Source organism: Theropithecus gelada, chromosome 18, assembly GCF_003255815.1.
Source record: "Theropithecus gelada isolate Dixy chromosome 18, Tgel_1.0, whole genome shotgun sequence".
Classification (NCBI taxonomy): Eukaryota; Metazoa; Chordata; class Mammalia; order Primates; family Cercopithecidae; genus Theropithecus; species Theropithecus gelada.
Window position 1 is genome coordinate 34068468 of NC_037686.1, and position 26647 is coordinate 34095114.

At 35.9% G+C, this 26647-nt stretch overlaps 1 protein-coding gene across 2 annotated transcripts in view; it reads left to right on the forward strand.

The window, feature by feature from the left end:
* Positions 1-26647, forward strand: part of PIK3C3 (phosphatidylinositol 3-kinase catalytic subunit type 3) — a 127758-nt gene that overhangs the window by 51030 nt on the left and 50081 nt on the right. For both annotated transcript variants that reach the window (XM_025365428.1, XM_025365430.1), the window contains 6 exons: positions 54-239; positions 9537-9691; positions 11549-11639; positions 16732-16799; positions 23014-23119; positions 24914-25030. In XM_025365428.1, the coding sequence (XP_025221213.1) occupies positions 54-239; positions 9537-9691; positions 11549-11639; positions 16732-16799; positions 23014-23119; positions 24914-25030 (723 nt within the window). The remainder of the gene's footprint in view (positions 1-53; positions 240-9536; positions 9692-11548; positions 11640-16731; positions 16800-23013; positions 23120-24913; positions 25031-26647) is intronic.

Consider the following 26647-nt stretch of genomic DNA (forward strand, 5'->3'; position numbering starts at 1 on the left):
CTCTATCCCAGGAAATAGGCTATTTCTAATTTTTAAATATTTTCTGATTTTAGGCCTTGACAAAGTTCTTGAAATGTGTTAATTGGGATCTACCTCAAGAGGCCAAACAGGCCTTGGAACTTCTGGGAAAATGGAAGCCGATGGATGTAGAGGACTCCTTGGAGCTGTTATCCTCTCATTACACCAACCCAACAGTGAGGCGTTATGCTGTTGCCCGGTTGCGACAGGCCGATGATGAGGTGCATTATTTATTATTCCACTTCAATGGGTCATTTTAAGCTAGAGCCTAATTATAGACTATGTGTGTATGTGTGAGTGAGAGAGAGTGCGCACACGCAAGAGAGATTTTTAGAAGGGAAGAGGATATACTAGGTGTGTTTTCAGAAGGAAAATTAAAATATGCCTCAAAGGACTCCTCTGTGAAATGAAAATTTACTTCCTGTTCTGTTACGGGATAGAACAGTCTCTCCCAGGACATTTACCTGGCAGCAGAGCTTGTATTGCTCTGTCTGGAAGAAGGAATTCTAGTGAAAAATGGTTTAATGCAGCACCAGCTAGGGAATAATTCAGATCTCCTCTATCAGTCAGTATACAACAAGCCACATTTTAATTGTAGCCTTGAAAAGCCCTTGGGGCCTTGAAAGCATAGAGATGCGTGGTCATCTTCCTCTCCTTCAAACTCGCCTTTTAAATTTTCAGCTGATGATAATGATATGTATATGTAGATTTTCTGAAGGTAGTTTTGAATCCTTGGAAAGCAAAGATTGCCAACTGTATGCTGGCTATTTATATATACAGTTATACATCAGTTAATGACAGGGAAGTGTTCTGAGAAATGTATCCTCAGGGGATTTCATCTTTGTGCAGACATCATAGAGTATACTTACCCAAACCTAGATGGTAAAGCCTACTACACACTGAGGCTATGTACTCCTAGGTTACAAACCTGTACAGCATGTTGTCATACTAAATAGCTTAGGCAGTTGTAATGCAATGCTAAGTATTTGTGTATCTAAACATAGAAAAGGTACAGTAAAAACACAGTATTATAATCTAATGGGATTACTATCATATATGTGGTCCTCTCTTGGCTGAAGCATTGTGATGTGGCACATGGCTGTACTTCTAAGGCCATCAGGGAAGGAGGAACACTTTTTTTTTTGACAAAAGCATTGCTGGATTTTGGGCTTTAATAATTCTTTATGAGATGGACTAATCCAGCATTTGTTTTCTTAATTTTTATAGGGTGAATATGTTCTTAAACGTAACCTAACGTTTATGCTAGCCAGCAGTACTTTATGGGATGTGGAGTAACTTATCAAACTTCTCTCTCTCTCTCTCTCTCTCTATATATATATATAGCAATGTTGATTGCATAGAACAACTATTATCAAATACCTTTTTAAGAGGGAGGGGACAGTGAGATAATTTTGAATTAGTGGCATCTGAATTTCAAGAAGCAAATGAAATACTAAAGTTGATAATTGTATGCATGTATTTAATTATGGTGAAATTTAAACACTAAAGTAAATAGTATAATGAACCGTGACATACAATTCATCTATCTTCAGCAGCTGCCAACTTATAACCAATCTTGTTTCATCTGTAACACTGCTTACTCTCTCCAACCCAACCCCCTAACCTCTACTAGATTACATCCTTCTGACTTCTGGCCTACTGGCTTTAGCAAATGAGGGGGCTACCACAACCCTCTCCTTGGGTGTGATAATTGGCCAGAATGACTCACAGAAGTCAGGGAAACATTACTTTACTAGTATTGATTTATTATGAAGGGTATCCTAAAGGATACAGATGAACAGCTAGTTGAAATGACACATAGGATGAGGTCCTGAGTACAGGAGCTTCTGTCCCTATGGAGTTTGCAGTATAGCACCCTCCTTGCACGTGGGTGCATTCTTCTTCACCAACCAGAAAGCTCTCAGAATGCTGTGCTTTTGAGTTTTTGTGAAAGCTTCATTACATTGGCACGATTGATTAAATCATTGGCTGTTGGTGATTAAGTCAGTCTTCAGTTCTCTGTTCCCCAGAGGTTGAGGGGATGGAGCTTAAAGTCCCACCCTCTAATCATATGGCTGGCTTTTCTCTCAGCCAGCCCCCATCTTTAGGGGATTTCCAGAAGTGACCTCATTAACATAAACGCAGGTGTGGTTGAAAGGGGCTTGTTAGGAATAACAAAATATAAATGCCAGCGTGCTATATTTTGTCCTTTCTATTTTAGCATTTCTATTTCTGAATTCTGTCACTGTAGATCTGCCTTATTCTTTCTAAATAACAGCATGATATTTTACCATGAATTTTTGTGTTAATTTACTTAACCATTGGGCCTCTTTTATAGTCTGTTGTTCCCATTCTTTTCCTGTCACTATAGTTTAGTGAACAGGTGTGTGAGGGAGGGTAGGTGGGTATGTTTTAAAAGTCATATTCTTTTGGGTTTTTTTGTTTGTTTGTTTGTTTTTTTGAGACAGAGTCTTCACTGTGTTTCCCAGGCTGGAGTGCAGTGGCGTGATCTCGGCTCACTGAAAGCTCCGCCTCCCAGGTTCACGCCATTCTATGGCCTCAGCCTCCCAAGTAGCTGGGACTACAGGCGCCCGCTGCCATGCCCGGCTACGTTTTTGTATTTTCTTTTTAGTAGAGACGGGTTTTCACTGTGTTAGCCAGGATTGTATCAATCTCCTGACCTCGTGATCCAGCCCCCTCGGCCTCCCAAAGTGCTGGGATTACAGGCATGAGCCACCGCGCCAGGCCTTAAAAATCATATTCTTGAATAAATTGCTTGCATTAGAATTATTCAGCCAAAAGATACCTGCTTTTTACATTTTGCAGACAATCCCCGTAAGTCTTCTCTTTTTGCCCTTGTGTTATGCTTTTAAAAAATGAGTTCCTTTATAATACTTTAAATATGTGACTAGACAAATCTTTTCCTCCTTCCTTTTTAAACAATTTTATTTATAATTTTTTTACATTTGTTCTTTCCATGAATTTTAGAATAATTTTATCATTTTCTTAAAACTGCACCAGAATCTTAAGTAGAACTACATTATGCTTGCATATTATAAAAAATTGATACCTTTATGACATTATATCTTCCATCACAGTGGCATATGATTTCTTATTCACGCACATCAGTTTTATTACAGTCATATACATTCTTATAATTTTGATTTATTCCCTGGCAATTATATTATTGTTACTATTATAAACTACCCCACCCCATTTATCTTTTATTTACATTTCTTAGTTAAAAAAGAAACTGTTTCTGTTACAATATTTGTGTTATCTCGTCACTTTATTGATTTTTCTTATTCTAATAGATGTAGATGTTCGGTTGCTTCTTATATTTTCTAGGCATAGCATTATGCTAGCTGAAAAGCAGTGTATTTTTTCATTGCATTAGCTGAAAGCTGCAAGTAATAATGGTGAATAAAAGTAGTTCAATATTCATCTTTGTCTTGTTACTCATTATGGGCATGCTTTTAGTATTTCACTCTAATGTGTGTTACTTACTGGTTTCAGTCAATTGCTCTCATTTCTGTTTAAAGTTTCTCCCTGTCTCTGTTTGTTCTTTTCTTTTTCTGTGTGTTTAAATCAAGAATAGCCATTCTTAATAGCTTGAGCGGTGGCTCAAGCCTGTAATCCCAGCACTTTGGGAGGCTGAGGCGGGCGGATCACGACGTTAGGAGATCGAGACCATCCTGGCTAACACGGTGAAACCCCGTCTCTACTACAAATACAAGAAAATTAGCCGGGCGTGATGGCGGGCGCCTGTAGTCCCAGCTACTCCGGAGGCTGAGGCAGGAGAATGGCGTGAACCTGGGAGGCGGAGCTTGCAGTGAGCCGAGATGGCGCCACAGCACTCCAGCCTGGGTGACAGAGCGAGACTCCGTCTCAAAAAAAAAAAAAAAAAAAAAAAAAAAAAGAATGGGCTTCTATATATTATCAAACACTCTTGACGCTTGTTCATATCATATAGTCTTTCATTTTTATCAATCTACTGTAAGTATGCTGATACATTTCTTAATGTTATATCAGCCATACACTTGTAAAATAAATCTCAATACCTGTCTGAATTTGATTTGTTAATATCTTATTTAGGATTTTTTTAATGACTATTCTTTATCTTACATTATTTTGAAATTTTTAAATCATGTTTCTTACTGCTGTGTCGTTCAAAAGGAGAGAGATTCCATATTAGAATGTAATGAAGAAGTGGCATTTGAGTTGAAGGAAATGTAGAATTTTTACGTTTGGAGTTTATATTCCAGGTAGAGAAAGCAATGCGAGCAAGAGCAAGGGAATTGAAAGTACAGGAAGAATGGAAAGTATGTCACTTCCACAGGAGTGTAGGATGTATGTAGCAATTGAGAGGCAAAATCAGAACCCATGTCTCTAACTGAAAATGCCTCTATGGAGAGTTATTCTTAATTCAGTAAGAAATGGGAAGTCACTGAGTGATTTTGATATGGGACTTCACATTTGCACTTTGAAGCATTAGAATTAACTTACTCTGGAGAAAAATGGTGATCACTATCTAGAAAAATTTCATAGCTCTTGGGAAATATTTATAGAATTGCCTGAGATGGAAGCCTGATTTTTTTTTTTTTTTTTGGCCTTGTTTTACTCCAATGCTTATGTCCTTCATGCTTGGAGGACTTTTATTATATTTTTCAAGATGTGACTATATAATGAGAAAACAGACTCTACTTACTATTGAAGTTAATTCATTTTCATACAAATGAAGGAAAGTATAGTTTGAATATAGAATATGAAATGACCAAGAAATCAGATGATGATAAGTGACTTAGAAAAGTTTTCTACTGAATTTCCCCTTCCTGGGGAATTTAATACTGCAGCCTTTTTTATTTTATATGGTTAACTCCTTTCTGTAATTAGGAAGGCACACAGGCAATGGATCCAGCAGCATTCGGAATGAAGGCTGGCCGTGAAACTGAATTACTGGTACCTCCAAAGAAGGATACCTGTCATTAAATATATTGTTTAATTTTGTTACATAATGCTTTTTTCCTTAGGAAACAACATGTAATTCTATGTATAGTTATTGGATGCCATGAATCTCAACTATGATAATAGAAAATCAGATGTTTATTGCTCCAATTAAAAAGTGGGTTTTAGAAACAACACTGTAGAGAGACTTGATTTCCCTGACTCCTGACATTAACATATTTGAATAAGAATTAATAAGCCACATAATCTTTCATTTAATTTATATTGATGATGAAGTCGTATGTATTACTCTTTGTTAGTGTTTGCCTAATGACCTTTTTAAAAATTATTTGGTGTGAGATACAAATTCTGAACAAAAGAGAAATATACAGTCATACCTCAGAGATATTGCAGGTTTGGTCCAGACCTCTGCAGTAAAGCAAATATCACAATAAAGTGAGTCTCATGAATTTTTTGGTTTCCTAGTACATGTAAAATTTAGACATATAACTTTGCTGTATGTTTATATAGTAAATTATATTATACTATAGTCTAAGTATGTAATAGCATTATTTCTAGAAAAACAATGTACATATTTGATTTTAAAATGTTGCTAAAAAATTTTAACAATCATCTGAGCCTTTAGCAAGTTGTAGTCTTTTTGGTAGTCAAGGGTTTTGCCTTGATGTTTATGACCACTGAATGATCAGGGTGATGGTTGCAAAAGGTTGGGGTAGCTGTGGCAGTTTCCTAAAATAAAACAAACGTAAACTTTGCCACACCCATTGACTCTTTTTTTTTTTTTCCACAAAAGATTTGTCTGCAGCGTGCAGTGCTGCTTGCTATTATTTTATCCACAGTAGAACTTCTTTCAAAATTGAAGTCAGTCCTCTCAAATACTGCCACTGCTTTAACAACTACGTTTATGGAGTATTTTGAATCTTTTGTTGTCATTTCAACAATGTTCACAGCATCTTCACCAAGCATAGATTGCATCTCAAGAAACTACTCTTTGCTGCTCATCCATAAGAAGCAACTCTTCATCTGTTCAAGTTTTAGCATGAGATTGCAGCAATTCAGTCACATGTTCAGGCTGCACCTCTAATTCTAGTTTTTTTTTTTTTTTTTTTTTTTTTTTTTTGCTGTTTCTGTTACTTCTGCATTTACTTCCTCCACTGAAGTCTTTTTTGTTGTTGTTGAGATGGAGTCTTCCCTCTGTCACCCAGCCTGGAGTGCAGTGGCATGATCTTGGCTTACTGCAACCTCCGCCTCCAGGGTTCAAGCGATTCTCCTGCCTCAGCCTCCCGAGTAGCTGAGATTACAGGTGTGTGCCACTGCACCCGCCTAATTCTTAGTAAGAGACAGGGTTTTGCCATGTTAGCCAGGCTGGCCTTGAACTCCTGACTTCAGGTGATCCACCCACCTCGGCCTTCCAAAGTGTTGAGATTACAGGCACTGAAGTCTTCAGCCCCTCAAAGTTATCCATGAAAGTTAGAATCAACGTCTTCCAAACTCCTGTTCATGTTGCTATTTTGACCTTCCCCATAAAGCTCAAATGTTCTTAATGACATCTAGAATGGCGAATCCTTTCCAGAAGATTTTCTGTTTATTTTGCCCAGATCCATGAGAGGAATCACTGTCTATGGAAGATATGACCTTACAGAATGTGTTTCTTAAGTAATATGACTTGAAAGTCAAAGTGACTCCTTGATTTTATGGGCAGTAGAATGGATGTTGTGATAGCAGGATTGTAAACAACTTTCAACTTCTTCTGCATCTCCTTCGGAGCTCTTAGGTGACCAGGTACCTTGTCTATGAGCAGTAATATTTTGAAAGGAATCTTCTTTTCTGAACAATGGGTCTTAACAGTGGGCTTAAATATTCATAAACCATGCTCTAAACAGATGTGATGTCATCCAGGCTTTGTTCTTCCGTTTATAGAGCACAGGCAATGGAAATGTCGCTTAATTCTTAAGGGCCCTAGGACTTCTGAAATGGTGAATGAGCAGTGGCTTCAACTTAAAGTCACAATCTACATTAGACCCTTACCAAGAGATTCAACCTGTGGCTGTGAGAATCTTAGATGGCATCTTATTCTAAAACAAGGCTGTTTCATCTGCACTGAAACTTTGTTGTTTAGTATAGTCACCTGCATCAATAACTTGTTGCAGTTTCTCCATTAGTACTTGCTGCTTCGCTTTGTACTTTCATGTTATGGAAATGACTTCTGTCCTTAAATCTCATGAACAAACCTCTTCTAACTTCAGATTTTTCTTTTGCAACTTCCTCTCCTTTCTCAGCTTTTATAGAAATGGAGAGAGTTAGGGCCTTGCTCTGGATTGGGCTTTCGTTCATGGGAATGTCGTGGCTAGTCTCATCTACCCAGGCCACTAAAACTTCTCTATCAGCAATAAGGCTGTTTTGCTTTGTTTTCATTTGTGGTTCCCTGGAGTAGCATTTTCAGTATACTTCAAGAACTTTTCCTTTGCATTCATACCTTGGCTGTTCGGTACAAGAGACTTAGCTTGCAACCTATCTTGGCTTTTCCTGTGCCTTCTTCACTAAGCTTAGTCATTTCTAGCTTTTGATTTAAAGTAAGAGACATGCATCTTTTCCTTTTACTTGAACACTTAGAGTGCGTTGTAGGTTTATTAATTGACCTCATTGCAGTATTACTGTGTCTCGGAACAGGCAAGCCCTAGGAGAGGGAGAGAGACAGGGAAACGACTGGTTGGTGGATTAGGCAGAACACATTCAAGATTAATTAACTGTGCCATCCTATTTGGGTATGGTGTGTGGCACCCCTGATTACAATGGTAACATCAAAGATCACTGACCACAGATCACCGTAACAGATAAAATAATGATGAAAAAGTTTGAAATATTATGTGAATAACTAGAATGTGACACAAAGACAGGGAGTGAAAGTATGCTGTTGGAAAAATGATGCCAATAGACTTGCTTGGGTGGAGGGTTGCCACAAAACTTATTCTGTAAAAAAAAAAAAAAAAAAAAAAAGCAATGTGTGCAAGGTACAATAAAATGAGTTATGGCTGTAGTATTAAATAAGGAAATACGGGTTGCTGGCAGGTGGTCTCTGTCCTGTTTATAAAATAGTGGAAAACCAAGAGTAAGTTAAATTACAAGTGTTATAGGTGTTACAAATAGGAAAAAGTGGACCATGAAATATTTGCAGGAGACTTAACCTGTTTTGTGAGCTTAAAGAGGAGACTGAAGTTGAGTTGGTAGTCCCGAAGTCAAAATTTTCTGATTATGACTTTCAAGTGTCTAACAGGATGAATGACAATTGGAATTGGAAGATAATAGATACATTTAAAAATTTTTTGAGTTTTGCGGTTTTCTTCACTTCTTAGTTATTTTTAAAAGTAAAATTTTAAAAAGTACATACTTGTGAAGAGGACAACCTTTATAGAGAAATACTGGAAGCATTTCTATCCTAAACATTAAAGAGTTTTATTATTATTATTATTATAATCGTTATTTTTAAGGGACAACTCAGTAAAGTAAAAGCTACTTTGTTGACTGACACCTTTTTAGTCCAGGTTATCTCATTGGTTGTCACTTATGGAGAATTTAGGCTTAGCAATTTGTTTTGTTCAAATCTCTTGGGAGTTGGCATGTCTCTTAATCAAATGTCTCTTAATCAAATGTTTGTTTTACAGCATCTTTCATTTAAGAAGCAATCCAGATTCTCTAAAACCTGATGTTTCAGGAAAAAAGAAAACACATGAGTTTTAAAGATTCTAACCAGAAAAAGACATTAAACAGAAGTTCTTTGAAAACTTGAAAATTTGGAATTTCTTGTGTAATATTAAACATAGAATGCACTCTTCTGATCTATTACTGAAAAAAGGATCCTTCTATAATTTCTTTTTTTTTTTCTTTTTTCTTTTTTTTGAGACAGAGTCTTGCTCTGCTACCCAGGATGGAGTGCAGTGGCGCAATCTTGGCTCACTGCCAGCTCCGCCTACTGGGTTCACGCCATTCTCCTGCCTCAGCCTCCCTAGTAGCTGGGACTACAGGCGCCCACCACCACGCCCGGCTAATTTTTTGTATTTTTAGTAGAGACGGGATTTCACTGTGTTAGCCAGGATGGTCTCGATCTCTTGACTTCGTGATCCACCCGCCTCGGCCTCCCAAAGTGCTGGGATTACAGATGTGAGCCACTGCGACTGTCTATAATTTCTTAGTTTTACGCAAAGCATCTTGAATCCTTCCCACTTTTTTTTTTTTTTTTTTTTTTGAAGCTACTACCTGAAACACATCATTTATTGGCCACTTAGCCTGTGCTGGACACTATTCTGTGACTTTCTTTTATTAACTAATTTAACCCTCATTTTCTTCTCTACAATTTATATTATGATGTCAATTTTAAAGATGAAGGGGCTGTGGGGTACAGGGAAGTTAAGTAACTTGGTGACATGTCAAAAGTAATACAGCTGAAAAGTAATAGATAAAAGTGAAATGTTTAGTTGATATTTAGGAATAAATAATGTCTATAATCATTTTGCATTCTTTTCCTAATATGACTTTACTTTTTGTTTGTTTTCTAGGATTTGTTGATGTACCTATTACAATTGGTCCAGGCTCTCAAATACGAAAATTTTGATGATATAAAGAATGGATTGGAACCTACCAAGAAGGATAGTCAGAGTTCAGTGTCAGAAAATCTGTCAAATTCTGGAATAAATTCTGCAGAAATAGATAGGTATGGCTATCCAGGGAGAACATATTTTCCAATTTGTTAATTTTTCCCATTTCAAATTGTTGTCTGTTTTCCTTTCCTTAGATGTACCACACCCTAGTGTTACTAATTTTGAAGTTTTACTAGTGAATATTGCGTGTGTACTCACAGCACACAAGTTACTGTATTAGGAAACAGTGTTTTGCAGGCTATCAAGTCTGAATACCTGACTTAAAATCTTGACTCTGCCACTTCCTAGCTGTGTAAACTTGTATAAATTACATATTCTCTATGTGTCTCCAGTTTCTTAAGAGTGGTGATAGCAATAGTAACTCATCTTTAAGGGTTGTTTAATCATTAAGTGAATTAACACTCAGAGGAAACTGTTTAATACATAGTGCTCAGTGTTAGCTACTATTACTTATTTATGTTAAAATGAAATGACAGGGGCAAGTGCGGTGGCTTATGCCAGTAATCCTAGCACTTTGGGAGGCTTGAGGTGGGTGGATCACTTGAGGTTAGAAGTTCAAAAACAGCCTGGCCAACATGGTGAAACCTGGGAGGTGGAGGGTGCAGCAAGCCAAGATTGCGCCATTGCACTCCAGCCTGGGCAACAGAGCAAGGCTCCGTCTCAAACAAACAAACAAAAAAATGGATGAAATGGCAGGACGGAGCACTATTTGAGGAGTGAGCTCAAGTAGTTTAATAAAAAGTTGTATTTTTTATTAGCTGTTTACACCTCTTTAGTAGTTACACTGAAAAGAATAGCATATTATTTGACTTAAAAGTTAGCTATTGACAATATAAAAATGAGGAGTTCCCAGTCTGCACCAGGTGGTTCACACACATTATCTTGTTATAACTGTCTTCTCAGGTACGTATTCATGTCCCTAATTTAGAGATGAAGGACTTGAAGTAAATTGCTCAAAGTCTTGTGTATCTTGCAAATGGTAGAGTTGACTCCAAATCCCACATTTTTTTCTACTTTTTACTTTTCAGAAAATCTTAAAATTTGAAAAAAGTAGTAACTGTTGGGTGAAAAATCTTAGGCTTAGTGATGGAAAATGGTTTTGCGAAGATCATGAGGTTTGTTATTGACAAAACCAGGTCTAGATTTTAGACTTCCTGAGTAAGTCCAGTCATTTCAATTATTATATGAGCTCAAGATTGGATTTTTGAATTTTTCTTTATGATTATGGTTATGCTATGCTTTATGTTGTGTGTTTTATTTGGAGAAGAACCAAAAAAGATGACAAATAATTTTTCTTTCCCTGACTACTTTGTATTTTTTTGTTAATATAAAGATGCTCTTTATATCTCTCACTCTATATTGGAGGTCTTCAGTCTTAAGTCATGCTCATTTACTTTCTTCCTTATGCCCTGTAGAATGTTTTATAAGTAAAAGTCTATTCAGAGTTTTATGATGGGGTGAAAACTGTAACCTAGTCTTTTCCAGCTTATGGTGTACTAGTCACTAATTTTGTGTGTGTGTGTGTGTGTGTGTGTGTGTATGTTTTTAGTTCTTTTTTTAAGCTTTATTTTGTTTTAAAAAAGATAAAAAAAGAGGAGGTCTTGGCCAGATATGTTTGGGAAATGCTGGTTTAAAGCCAAATGACCTTAAACAAACAAACAGCACTTACCCAAACCTTTAATATGCAGATTTGCACATAAGTCTCCCAAGATGCATTAGCCATCATCTTTGACCATGCGCTTTTTCCAGAGTACAGTGTGACTCTAGTGTTGCACAGAACATACTTGAGGAAGTGTTGCATTAAACAGACACAATTGAAGTGAACTGTGCTTAAAAAAAAAAAAAAAAAAAGTGTGTCTTCTCTTATGGACAGAGTATTTTACATCTCGGTGATCTCTTTTATTTTTCAGCTCCCAAATTATAACCAGCCCCCTTCCTCCAGTCTCTTCACCACCTCCTGCATCAAAAACAAAAGAAGTTCCAGATGGCGAAAATCTGGAAGTGAGTACAAAGCTTTTCCAGCTTCCTGTAGGAGAGATCCTACCGCGTAAACATTTTATGCTTGTCTTTAAATCTCAGTTTTGGTTAAATAACTAAATATTACAACTTTATTAAATAACTTACTTTATGATGCATGTTTATGACTTTTCCCCTCAGCATAAAGTGCCAGATAGTCCTCAATTCAAGTCATTTTATTGGTGCTTTGGGCATATAAATGGATTCATATGCAATATGAAAATAAACTAGGTTTAAATATTTTATTAGGGAAACTCAGAATATTTACCATCAATGTATTTATGAACCTCACTGTAATTGTTGTCAGTGCTTGTGATTACATTGTAGAAATGTATGACTTTGATATTAGAGATAATACACTAAGCAACTTTTTAACTATACATATAAGTAGACACATTTTTGAGATAAAACAGGCCTGTTAGACTAGTGCTAATCTGAAAAGTGCTAATCTGCATTGCACTTTGGAAAGTGCATTGTAGAAGCTGATGTAGTACATATTTTTGAATTTGTCTATAAGACTTCTAATTTAAAAGAAGTCATTAATATCTCTGATATTGAAAACAAGTAACACATGTTTTATTATTAGAAAAGTTCATGTGATTTTTCAGTGTGTGTATATATATTGCTTTTAGTTAGATTTTAGGAGGTAATGTTAATGACTGAATGAATATTTTAACTATTAGCTATTGATTAAAATGTGTATGTTTGCATATCTCTCAGTATAACAAAATATTCAATTGAAAGAAAGAATTTTTAAATCACAGAATCATAGAATCCTTAGACAAGCCCTTTAAGAAGCCAGTCTGCTGCAGTAAAGTTTTCCCTTTCAAAGCTAAGATATTGATTCATTGATTCAATCATTCATTCATTCATTCACATATGTTTTTTGAGCTCTTAACATATAGGGAACTGTTTTGCATGCTGGGTTGATGCAGCAGAAAACAAGGCAGTTAAATATTTGCCTTCATAGAGCTTATGTTCTAGAAAGCTCTTATAAGTTACTTGTTACTAAAAAGGTAACATCCCACTAAAAGTGAAGCAGGTGAGGAAATGACCATATGGCTATCTGGGGAAGAGCATTTCAGAATGGGAGTAGCAAGTATGGAGGTCCTAAGACCAGAGTTTAAGTGTGTATGTTTGAGGAACACCAGAAACTAGTGTGCCTGGTTTATCGGGGAGTGAGCAAAAGAGAACTTGGCAGAAGATTGGATTCAAGAGATAACTGGCCATCAGTTGTGTAGGGCTTGTAGGCCATTAGTCTGAATGAGTTTTCCATGTTGGTAGCTTGAACAAAGGATAATTTACATTCTAGATGCTGTGAAGCGATTAGATTCTGAAAACTATGTTCAGAATATTGATTTATACTCACCTATTGTTCAAAAATTTTAGGCTAAAAATAATGATAGTTTTTATATATTTCTGATATTTCTCTTGTGACTGATGAACCTGTTGTTATTCAATGATTAAGCCATTTAACTTTTTGTCAGCTGAATTGTTTTTTAAAGGATTCAGGTATCCAAAAAAGAGTGACAATCATTTTGAGTGATATTTCTGTCTTCCCCTATCACTTCCCCTATTCCCATAGAGGGTATTGTACAAGCCATGGTCACCTTTAGGTTAATACACAACCAAGCCGAATTACCTCTCTTATCACAACTTGAGATACCAACATTCCTGTCTCCTTTTTGATACCTGAGCAGTGTCTTATGTCCTTCCTCGTTTTATTCTTGGAGTTTCAGGAGAACATTGTACGTGTCTGGCCACATGTTTGAATGGAGACAGAAACTCAATTATTCCCCAAATCTGCTCATATTTTATGAATTCCATGGGTTCTTGAAAAGAAGGTATATTTCCCAGCTGTTGGGTATAGCATTGTACATAAGTTACTAGAGCAAGCTTATGAATTGTGTTATTGAAATCTGTACTCTGTCCTAACATTTCTTTCTGCTTTATCTGTGAAAGAATTAGGGCAAAATTCCCCTGTATGATGGTAGAATTATTAATTTCTTCTTGTATTTCTGTTAGTGTTTGCTTTAAATATTGTGAAGCTCTCCAATTAAATACATAAATTGCATCTTTTATCACTGTTCGGTAACCCTCTTGATACCTAATAAAGCTTTTCATCTTAAAGCCTGTTTTGTCTGATGTTAATAGAGCTTTATCTTGATTAGTGTTCATGTTGATCTTTTCTTCTCAATATTTTTGTTGTCTTTGTTCATCTTTTCTTTTGAATTTTTTTGTAGCCTTATGTTTTAGGTTTATTATATTTAGGTCCCTTGTAAATGTCACGTAGCTAAATTTTGTTTTTTAATCTAGTTTAACACTCTGTTTTGTAACTGGAACTTTTGCCCCATTTGTTTGTATTGTGGTTGTAGCTGTATTTTGACTGATTTCACTATCTTATGTAGTACTTTCTATACTTTCTTATGTATATATAAATTATATATTCTTCCTTGTCATTGGCTAAATCCTTCTCCCTCCACTCCACCCCGTCTTGTTATTTAACTTCCTTCAGATTTGATAATATTATTGTTATTATTGTATACACTCAGTAAATACTTAGAGATACTTTTCTTAAAGGATACCTGCACCTTCCTCACCATTTCTTCTTATGTCTGTGACCTACAACATGTGATCTTTTTTTATAAAGCACTTTTTTCTTTAAACTGTTTTAAAATCTTAAAGTCTTGCTTACTCAAATTGAGTTTTAACATTTACAATACATACTTCCTGCTTCACAGTTTTTAAAATTCAACTTTTCTTTATGTTCTGTAAGTAATTTTTTTTTATCAAAAGGGCATAGTATGAAATGAAATGTGTTTGCTATTAAAATATATACATCACTGTACAAAAGTACAATGTTCTTGCCAGATAGTCAAAAGAGAACTTTAGGTCTATAGTCTGCCTATTAAACTCATGGACTCAGCTTTATATAATGGCTTCCAGATTAAGGAGTTTTTTAAATTGGATTTTTGGTGCATATTTAAAATGTATACCTAAGCTTTAAAACTGGAGATAAAATTCTTACTGAAGGCATTGGCACATCTATTTTGTAATAACAACCTCTTATTACTCGGAATTACAAAAGGACCCCTACTGCATTAAAAGTTCTAATCTGTTGATCTATCCTTTTCATTATTCATCACCTCCCTTCAATGTTTGCTTTTCTCTGAACATAACTTTTATCCCATGGCTGTCATTTTAGTTATTCTTTTAATAGTACCTGCAGTTCCCCTGGCAAACATCTCAGCTCTTGATAAGCCTCATTAATTACCTACTTTCACCATGCCTGAATATTGCTGAAGAAAAACACATAGCATAGCATGTTGGTGTCACTATAAATTCACGATCACAAACCTCACGTGAGCACTCACTGCTCTCTGCCATCTTCCATGTCCCTAGACGTGTTGATCTTCCTGCCCTGCAGTGATTTTTCATACCATTTCCACTCTGTTCTCATGCCCCGCCTCCCAATCTCCAGATGACAATTCTGCCTTATACTTAATGGAAACAATAGAAACCTCTAGGTAGGAATGGTCTCTTTCCCATCAGTGGTTTTATAGACATGAATTTCTCCCCCATACTTTCCTTCTATTTTCTTACACAGAAGAAACATGACTCTCTTCAAAGATGTGTTATTTTCTTTTCCTGATAGAAATACTCAAGTATGTGTTAGAATTTTCCATGTTAAAAGTTCAGAAAAAACAAAACTCTCCCTTGAAACCACATCTCTTGAAACAGCACCTTGTTTTCTTACTTCTCTTCTCAAAGGAGTTGTTAATACATACTCTTTTCTTCCTTCTTTCCAGTCTTTACTCCATATCATTCTGGCTCTTGCTTAAAACTTAATTTGCTAAGTTACCAAATAACCCTAATGTTTTTGGTTGTACATTCTTTTCAGCTTCTTCAGAGTATTCAACAAAGTAAATAATTTTCTTCTTGAAAAACTAACTCTTCTCATGGTTTAGGTGATACTGTGTATCTCTTGTTTTTCTCTTCATCTCTCTTGCCATTTCTTCTTAGTTTCTTTTGTCAGCACTTTCCTCTCTGCCTGACATCTTAATGTTCCTCAGGCTCCTCTTCTAGTCTCACTCAATACTCTTGCCCTAGGTTGTATTAATAAACTCAAATTTATATTTCTACCTCAGATCTTTCACCTGAGTTTCAGATTCCTGTATTCAAACATGTATTTGATCTCCATTGTGTATCTGACAGGCATTTTGAACTTAATATTTCAAAATACAACTCTTTCCTCTCACTCTGTAGATAGGTAGCTTTTTGTCTGAAATTTCCATTTGTGCCATAACAAATCAATCCAGAAATTTGGGAATTACTATTAATTCCTTTCTTTCCTTCCTAATTCCTCTCCACTAGCAGGTCCTGTTAATTATACTTCCAAGATATTTCTTTTATTTGTCTGCTTTTCACCATCTTCACTCTCATTATTTACTCTCCTAGTCTACCGTAGTAGCATCTTAACTGATCTCAGGTCTGTACTTCACAGGACAACCAGTCATTTTCCTAAAATGTAAATCACATCATCTCACTCTCCTCTTAAGATCCTTTGTTTGGTATCCATTGCTTTTAAAATAAAATTCATACTCAATAATAACATGACCTTAGAGGTCTCACATACTTTGACCTTTGCCTATCTTTTCAGTCTCTTCAGTGTTCACTGTATTTTATTTACGTTACTTAAAATTCCTTGAACAAGCCAAACTTAGAGTCTTCCAGTGTCATTTTGGTCTTGCCTGAATGTCATGTCTTCATTGCTGCCTTTTCTAACCTCCCAACCTAAATTATTTCTATGACCATTTCTTTTAATGTCTCTCTCCTCTACCAATATGAAGCTTCAGGAGGACAAGGAGTTCTCTGAACTGCAGTATTCTAACCACTTGCATATTGTCTGATTTAAAGTATTTTTGTATGTGTGTATGTAAGGGTAGGTAAATGGCAGAAAATCTGATCTGTTACATAAGATATACAGATGAAAACTGATAGGCAAATGTAGACTTACTTATTTTCCCCCATTAATAGTAGATGGTGATGTATAATACATTTATTTTAATTCTTTCAGCAAGATCTCTGTACCTTCTTGATATCGAGAGCCTGCAAAAACTCAACACTGGCTAATTATTTATACTGGTATGTGAAAATAATTTTCTGTTTATGTTCTTATTACCCTTAAGAATTATTTTTCTCATGCTGTAAACACAAAGATGATTTAAAATAAGATATGAGCAATCATCAAATGTCTAGATACAGTATTTTTGTATCTAGCTGTATTCCATGACAGTTGGGTTCGTGGAAACGCTTCTTGGCACCGCCGTTTCTCTCCCTTTCACTAAGGATATAACTTTCCAATAGCTGGGATATACCTGCAGAGGGTAATGGGTGCTTTCAGTTTGATATCTGTTTGGCATGTAAAGTAGTTGAGTATGATATTTCACAGTTCTTCAGGAGTATGTATTTTCACATTATTTACTAAAACATTGGAATCATTTAAAAAGAGAAAGTTGCAATTAAAAGTTATGGCATTTTAAACATGAGAAAACCAAGGCAGAGGCTTGCTGTAGCTGAACTTGGTAGACCTTGATCTAGGATTAAATCATTTCTCTACTGCTTTGTCATTTTCAGGGTACTTTCAGTGACCTTTTCTCATTTGTTTCTATGAAGTTAAATGGGCATGTGTAAATGTCTCTAGTTCACATTAAAACGATGTCCTGAGTCACTTGAAGGAAAGAGAGAAACTAAGGCACAGAGTGACTAACTGACTTCTTGAGGCACAGTTAATATGAAGCATGGTTTCCTTTATTTTTCACAGAATCCTGAAGAGAAAAAACAAGTAGCTTAAGCCACAATCAGAAATATTTTGCTTCAATAAAAAAAAAAAAGTACTGGGATTAAACACTAGATAAGAGGGCTTCATCTAGCTTTACAGAGCTCACAAAGGGCAGAGCCAGGGGGGTAAGACCTGCCTAAAGCCTTCTTTACCTTTGGGAGAATCCTTAAAACTACTTACATCACTTTTAAACTTCTTGGCATGAGACTTTTTATTGTATAAATGATTTCTAATCTAATCTTACTGCTCAATTTATAGCCTTAAACAAATTACAAATTAGTAGAGGTCCATCGTAAAAGCTCACTAGAGGTTGAGCATACCAAATCCAAAAATCTGAAATCTGAAATGCTCCAAAATCCAACACTCTGTGAGCATTGACATGAAGTGCAAAAGAGATGCTCTTCGGAGCATTTCAGATTTTGAATTTTTGGATTTAAGGTGCTAAGTATAATGCAAATATTCAAAAATCCAAAAAAACCTAGAAATCCAAAACATTTCTGATTCCAAGCATTTTGACTAAGAGATGCTGAACCGGTACTTTTGAATAATGATGAAGTATTTTGCTTTTTGTGAGAAATTATACAAAATACTATTTTGTTTTAAGACTGGATTAGGGAAGCTGTCCTTGCGGGTCAAGTCCAGCCTTAACTTCATTCTCCCACTCTCCAGAGGTAACACTCTGCCGGATACTGCCCCTGTACCTAAGAAGTAGGTAACTAAATTGGAGCACTCTTTTTCTTTTTTTCTTTTTTATTATGCTTTAAGTTCTAGGGTACATGTGCACAACGTGCAGGTTTGTTACATACGTATACATGTGCCATGTTGGTGTGCTGCACCCATCAACTCGTCATTAACATTAGGTATTTCTCCCAATGCTATCCCTCCCCCCTTCCCCCCACTCCGTCACATCAGTGTGTGATGTTCCCTGCCCTGAGTCCAAGTTCTCACTGTTCAATTCCCACCTATGAGTGAGAACATGCGGTGTTTGGTTTTCTGTCCTTGTGACAGTTTGCTCAGAGTGATGGTTTCCAGCTTCATCCTTGTCCCTACAAAGGACATTAACTCATCGTTTTTTATGGAGCACTCTTTTAACACACACAGTTTTCAATTTACATAAACAAGAAATATTTGTTTAGTTTAAGCCTTTATGGTTCTCTTTACAATGAAGAAAAACCACTGTCAACAATCTTAAGTAAATCAGTGATTTTCCCCCTTTGGAACCTGTGTTTATTTTTTTTGGTTGTTGTTTGTTTTTTTTCTGTTGGCCTCTGTAGTGGGAAGAAAAATAGTTTCCTACTTTTACTTTAGCAGTTTAATGTAATATTCATAAAACAACATTTTCCTCACGTTAAATTTCATTATGTCCTTGAAAATATAGGAGGTTTTGACTAATTGTTAATCACTATTTTTTCTTTGAAAGGTTTACTTAGAAATTCTCATATTGCTAAATTGCTACTGTTTCCTTTAAATGTCACCTTTTACCTCTAATGTTCTCTATGTTCCAATCTGAATACTTAAGGGTATGTCTATTCACTGGTCTTATGGAAAAATATTTCCTCATGAAAATCTAAATATTTAAAAGGAAGTAAAGAGAAAAAAATATTTGTGGGGTATATTTCTTGAGTTTTTGAGTAAATATTTCGAAACTTCTTAGGTATTTTTAAATTAAAATTTTATATATTTTTTAAATCATTTGCTAAGAGTTCATTTATAGGTATTTTTGTTTCCTGCAATATTCACAGAAACTTTTCTCTGGCTCAGAAATTTTAGTCTAGAGTATTCACTATGGTAAGAGCTGTATGTATATATACTGATTATGTAGTGCTTTCAAGTTACATATTCTTTATGTTTGATTGTAGAACAGATTTCATTATTAAATTTGAAATGAGTTTTGATAGAATCTTTGATCTCTTATTTCAAGTAGGAAGAATTTTCTGAAAGCAGCCAAACAGTAGGAAGTCTATTAGATGAAGTTTCCAACATAGCAGCTGTTTCTGTTCATAAGGAGCACACTTTTTTTTCCTATAAACAAAGTACAGCCCTAGTTCCCAGTCTTATAAACATTCAATCAAACTTAGATTTGATTTGTGTTTTCCCACTATATCTCTGATTCATTGAATCAATAGCATATGCTGTGTCTCTTCATTCCCTAAGGAGTAATTGTTTTTCCCATATTTACAGTCTGCCTATTACATATTCAGAAATACTCATGGGGAGAAAAGCTATTGATGTGTGGACTCTTGCCTTTAATAGACACTGCTTTTGTGAATGTAAGGTAACAATAAGGGAAATAATTTCAAGTAGTTGGTTTAAAATGATCATTCTTCTCTTCCTTTGAACATATAAAAATAACAAAATGTGAGAATATAAATGCTTCTGTAAGCCTACTCTATTATAACAAATGTATTAAAATAGAAATTTTAATTGATTGTGCTGTTTCCTTTGAACATTTGAATTTCCTTTTTTCATTTGTTCCCTTTCTGGTGATTTAAACAGGATTCTTACTGTAGCTAAATCCTTAGGGGCCTATAGGTGTGCAGACAATCCTTTTAAAATGAATAGTGTCAACCTTTTAAGCCACAGAGGGGAGTTACAGTCTCCACTCTGTAAAATGTTGGGCATCAGAATCTATAAATCATTGCAGTTTTTTATTTTTATAGCCATTCTAGGATGTTGAAGTTGAAAGTAAACTTTGGATGCTTTGACATGTTTTCTATAACTTTTAAGACCTTTCAAGGTAATAAAGGTTATTTACTCCACAAAATAAAATTGCCAGGAAACAGGTAGCCCACTGATGTCATCTTACAATGGGTACCTGGACAATTTTGTTTGCATTCCTACTTTAAGATGACAGCTTTCAAAGAAATACCTTAGAGTGTTTTATAGAATCTAGTTTATTGATGTGAACAGAAACCTCAGAAATGATTCAAATCTAGGTCTTCTAGTCTTGATAGCTAACCTTATCTCCCATATTTGGAGATGACAGTGTCTTTTTTTTTTTTTTTTGAGATAAAGTTTCGTTCTTGTTGCTCAGGCTGGAGTGCAAGGGTGCGATCTTGGCTCACTGCAACCTCTACCTCCCAGGTTGAATCAGTTCCCCTGCCTCGGCCTCCCAAAGTGTTGGGATTACAGGCCTGAACCGGCTTGAATGATTTTTGAGAGGTATTTGATACTTGATGCTTATTATAAGCATCAACATATATTTTCAGTAACAGAAAATAGCTGCAGCCATAGTGTTTACTTGGTGATCAGAAAGAGCAGGACACAGCAGTGGGCCCCTACATTGTGGTCAGCTATATGTTCATTTGGAAATAAGTTTACTGCATAAACACAGGAAAAGATTCTGAATACCCTAAGGTGACGGAGACAATCAAGGACTTTAACTATAAAGGGTAGAAGGGGATGGATTGGAGTTGAATAATACCATATTGACAGTTTCACTGTTTAGAACTGCTGTTTTTTGTTTTAAAGTACAGTGTTAGATTCATGGACCACAAATTGAACAGAGGGCCAAGGAAAGTTTTAGGTAGTGCTGTGTTCTCTGGTTTGGCTACAGCCCTACCTCTCTCTCTTTCCTTCTATTTAAGTGAGTCAAACATTTCTTTCCTGCCTGCTTTTTGAGAAAAATTGAGTTTGTGAACCCTCCTACATGAGAATTCCTAGCCCAAATACCTGGGATATTGTTAGTACCTTCAATAGAGGTAGAAAAAGATGCATTTAATGTGATAAGTTTGGTTTTACACATGTTCAGTTAGAAATGACAAATAGTGTCTTGAAAAGGGGATATGGTCCTTGAAAATTAGGGTGCATGAATGTGAAAGCAGGTCATGTAATGGAATTCAAAATTAGACCTTAGATATAAAAAAGGAATATGTATTTATATTTGAAAATTATCAATAATGAGATAGTAGCCTAAATCCACAATAGTGGAATTATTCATTCAACAGTAATATGTTAATAATATGTTGAGCATCTATTATGAGCCAGGCATGCTGAAGGTATAGTGGAGAACAAGACAGGTAAGCCCTCTCATGAAGTCGACCATCTGAATGGCTGAATACAGAGTATACTCTCCCAGAAATAGTAGTAAGGATAATAATAAGCGTCCGTGACTTGAGATTTGGGAAACATTGACAGTTAAGGAGATTAAAAAGTTTTGTATGTGTTTTAAGGATAACACAGTGTGAAAGTCAACTTAGTAAAATCAAAAAAGTCTGACCTGGGAGCCCAAAGTCCTGGGTTTCTATCTCAGTTTTATAATCAATCATACCACCATAGACAAGACACAGCCCCTCTAAGTTTCACTGTTGATAAAGCAAGCAAGTTGATTGAGATTGATGGTTTTCAAACTACACATCATCATGATCCACTGAAAGCAATTTAAAGTTTCAGTCTAGCATTTGTTATTTAAAGAAAAATAAACAGAATAGCAAATATTAACATATTGTTCACAGGATGTTGCTTTGTGAAACTTTTCAGTTTTATGCATCTATGTGCATATGTGGCTGTGTGTATCAAGCTCTGATACCTTTTTTTTTCTTTTTAAGAGGTACCATCTCCGTTTGTTGCCCAAGCTAGAGTGTAATGGTACAATCATAGCTTACTGCAGCTTCACATGGGCTCAAGCTGTCTTCTTACCTCAACCTCCTTAGTAACTGGGACTGTAGGCGGTGTCACCACACCTGGCTTATATTTAATTTTTTTTTTTAAATGTAGAGGCTGGTCTCAAATTCCTGACCTCAAGTGATCCTCCTTCCTAGGCCTCCCCAGAAACACTGGGATTATAGGCGTGAGCCACCATTCCCAACCTGTTATTTGCTTTGGTTTGTTCCCAGTGGAACATTTAGAAACACTGAATTAGAAGACCTATAAAATCTTACTCAGATCATTGCTTATATGATTTTTATAATTGTATAAGCAGATTAGGTTTAAGAAAACATTTAAAATGTCTTTTACTCTCTAAAACCATAGTTTTTTAATTGGGAAGTTAAATGTTATGTATGAATCTTTGAAAAACGGGAAACTGGATGGGAAAGAAAAAATTACTTAAAATTTTATTCATCTTTCAAAAATGTAAGTGACAGGAGTAGCTTCAGAGAGGTTTTCAGAATCAGAGAGCCTTATGTAATACCAAAGTATTATGCAGATTATGAAAATAATGGTTTTTGTTCTCCAGTTACTCAGTAAATACGTGAGCTTAGATGATTTCTGAGGATGTTAATACTCTACCTCATAAATAGGAGAAAATGCTTGTTTTGGTGGCAAAAGTTTTAGAAAATTTGGGATATTACACAAATTAAGGCATTATCACTCTTAATTTACCTTTTATTGATGGTTGTATGTGTTCCTCTGTAACTGTTCACTTTTAAAAGAGATGATAAAATGTGTTTTATTACTCCAATTTGATTATTTTTGCATGTGTAAATTAACCTGTTTTAGTGAAATGATAATGAGTATTTGCAAACTGAATCTAAATTTCGTTTCACATCACACGAATGGCTCAAACATATTTTTAAGGTATGTGATCGTGGAATGTGAAGATCAAGATACCCAGCAGAGGGATCCAAAGACCCATGAGATGTACTTGAATGTAATGAGAAGATTTAGCCAAGCGTTGTTGAAGGTAACCATTAAATGTGGGGGTTGGCAAACTGCAGTGCATGGGCCAAATTCAGCCTGTTGCCTGTTTTGGAACATCCCATGAGCTAAAAGTGGTTTTATATTTTTATTTTATTTTTATTTTTTTGAGACGGAATCTTGCTCTCTTACCCAGGCTGGAGTACAGTGATGCCATCTCGGCTCACTGCAGCCGCCACCTCCCGGGTTCAAGAGATTCTCCTGCCTCAGCCTCCTGAGTAGCTGGGATTAAAGGCGCCCACTACCATGTCCAGCTAATTTTTGTATTTTTAGTAGAGACAGAGTTTCACCCAGGCTATTCTGGAACTCCTGACCTCAGGTGATCCACTTGCCTCGGCCTCCCAAAGTACCAGCATTACAGATGTGAGCCACTGCACCCGACCTGGTTTTTATATTTTTAAATGATTGAAAACCAATCAAAAGAAGAAAAATAATTTATGATACATGAAAATTATGTGAATTCAAGTTTTAGTGTTCATAAATAAATTATTGGAATAGAATCATGAACTCATTTGATTTTATATTGTCTGTGGCTACTTTTATACTCAATAGGAGTTTAATAGTTGGAATGAAAACTGCGTGGCCAAGAAGACCTAAAATATGTTATCTTTGACCCTTTACAGAAGTTTTCTTGATCCCTAATTTAATGAAATAAACCTGTACATGGAGTTAAAAAAGAAAGAGCTTTGCTTTTTTATTTTCCTTTCTATTGTGTATCTTTCTTATCAAAGCTGTGTATATTTCCAGAAATCTGGCAATGGTCATATTGCAGATACTTTTTATATAACGTATTTTTGCCTTTTCAACAGCTTTTAAAAGAGATTTATTTTTCCTGTGTTCTTTTGATTCTTAAAGCAGTGTCACAGTTCGGCCAGCAGAGGGTGCAAGGGCAGTGAAAAGAAAGCTGCCACACATTAATCTGGGACTTGCCGCAGAAATAGTCTATTTCATGGCATCTTTCATCTGTTGCATATTTCATGCTTTTAAAAATTTAAATCACATTTTATTAAACACTTTGAGACTAAGCTTTTGTATTCATTCCCAGAGCTTCTCAACATCAAACTGATTGGCAAATAAGCCCTTGGTCCTCTCTTCTAATCTCGTTTCTGTTACAGCCTTTGTCACCCTGTGAAGACACTTCAGTTTCCTCAAGTTTAAATTTCCTTATCTTCGAAGTGAGGATGATAACATTTACCCAGCTTCCCTTACCAGGGTAATTGGGAAGATTAAATTAGAAATGTATTTTATAATATTTTATGAACTAGGAATCACTACATAAGACCGTATAGCATTTAGTTTTTATGACTTATATTTTAAGCACATATTGTGGTGCTATTTGAAATTTTCTTTTTTTAAAAGTTGATTTTTAGTTCCTTGAAGACCTATATCTTTGTTTCTGCCATATTTATGTATATATGTCCAGCACATTTCTGCATCAAAAGCCATTGGATATTTATTTAATCAAATAATGAGTGAATGTATTTTAGGATGAATGAATTCCATCTTGTCACATGGTTTATGTGGGAAAAAAAATGCTGTTGTAGATAGACCAGTATTTGCTGAAGACTCAGATAATTTTCAGTTGTGGCTGGATTAGTGTTGTCAGTAACTAAGATACAGGGTTTCTCGTTGTTTTTGAATCAAGATAATGTTTTTCAATTTTGCTTTCTATTTAAGTTTACAGCTATGAGAAATATAAATAAGGATTATCCATGCTGTTAAAGAAACCCTGATCATTACGCTACATAGAACTAATTTTTTCTCACTTTGAACCCTTCAGGGTGATAAGTCTGTCAGAGTTATGCGTTCTTTGCTGGCCGCACAACAGACATTTGTAGATCGGTTGGTGCATCTAATGAAGGCAGTACAACGTGAAAGTGGAAATCGTAAGAAAAAGGTAAGCCTATGGGGTATGCTTTTGTTCATAATTTAATAGCGTCTTAGCATCAGAAAATACTGAATTTTCACTGTTGTCTTTTTGGGTTGATATATTATGTGAATTATTATTATTATTATTATTTTTTTTAAGACAATGTCTCACTCTGTTGCCCAGGCTGGAGTGCAGTGGCACGATCTTGGCTCACTGCAACCCCTGCCTCCTGGGTTCAAGCAATTCTCGTGCCCTAGCCTCCCGAGTAGCCAGGATTGCAGGCATCCGCCACCATGCCCAGCTAATTTTTCTATTTTTAGTGGAGATGAGGTTTCACCATGTTGCTCAGGCTGGTCTCGAACTCCTGACCTCAGGTGATCCACCCGCCTCAGCCTCCCAAAGTGCTAGGATTGCAGGCGCGAGCCGCTGCGCCCGGCATATTATGTGAACTTCTTATCATGAAATTATAGTAATAGGAATGGTATATGAGTTTATATATATTGATATGATATTTAGTCTTCGTAACAACCCTATAAGTTAGGACCTATTATTATCCCAATTGTGAGGAGAAGAAAGTAAAGAGAGGTCAATTAATTTGTTTAATGTCATACAGCTAGTAAATATTGGAGTGGGGATTTGTACTCAGACATTCTTAGTCCATATTGTTATCCACAGTGCTTTACCACCTCTCATTTTAGCAAATTAGAATATACAATATATTTGATATGGAAAGAATCTGTAGAGATCATTTAGACTAGAACTCTTCTGAGAAAACAAAAGTCCAGAGTAACTTGCCCAGGGGTTCAGAACTGGTTGTTAGTAACAACACTAGCTTTGTATCTCTTCTCTCCTGGCTAGTACATCAGGCTTTCTCTCAACTATGAGGTTTCCACTTGATGGGTAGAAGTAGATGAGTTCTTCACCTGTCATTTTTTCTGATCAGTAGCCTAAATGATATGAAGGATTCACTTGGTATGTGTTCCTAATTCCATTAGATAATTGGCAGGCCTTTCTTGGTGACCTTTGTAAAACAACACATTTTACTGTTCTTTAGACTTTTAAAGGAAAGCAGAGAGAGGAGGAAAAGATGAAGATTTGAGTCAGTGGTTCAAAGGCAAAGAATCAAGTCTAAAGAGAAATGCTAGCAGAGCTGTGTAGAAGAAGTAATGAGTAATGCTCAGCAGGTTAGAGAGGGGAAAACAGGCTGAGAGGAAACACAGTTCTGTTGAGTTGACATTTTCTTTGTTGTTGAGAAGAATCACAAACCTTGGTCAAATAAATACATTTCTACTGCTGTTCCCACCGTAGCACCTCTCCCCAGAGGTGCCTGTGTGGGAAACAGTGTGATTCCCAAATGCCTGCCAGCAGAGGGAGTGTCTGCTGCTCTGACCCGCAGTTTGGAGCTTATATTTGAAACCAGTTTGTTTTAGTGCCAGGAGCTCTTCAATTTAGCAGATACAGGAACCTTGGCAACACCTCAGTTTTAGCTCTTCTGGAGGCTGACCACCTATTTGAGACATCACCCAGAGTCTCCCCAAATAAATTTTGTGTTTCTCACATAGCCTATGTTTTAAGCCAGACCATCCCAAATATAGTTTCCATATTGGCTGAAAATCTTTATAGGCATTTTATCATGATACGGTA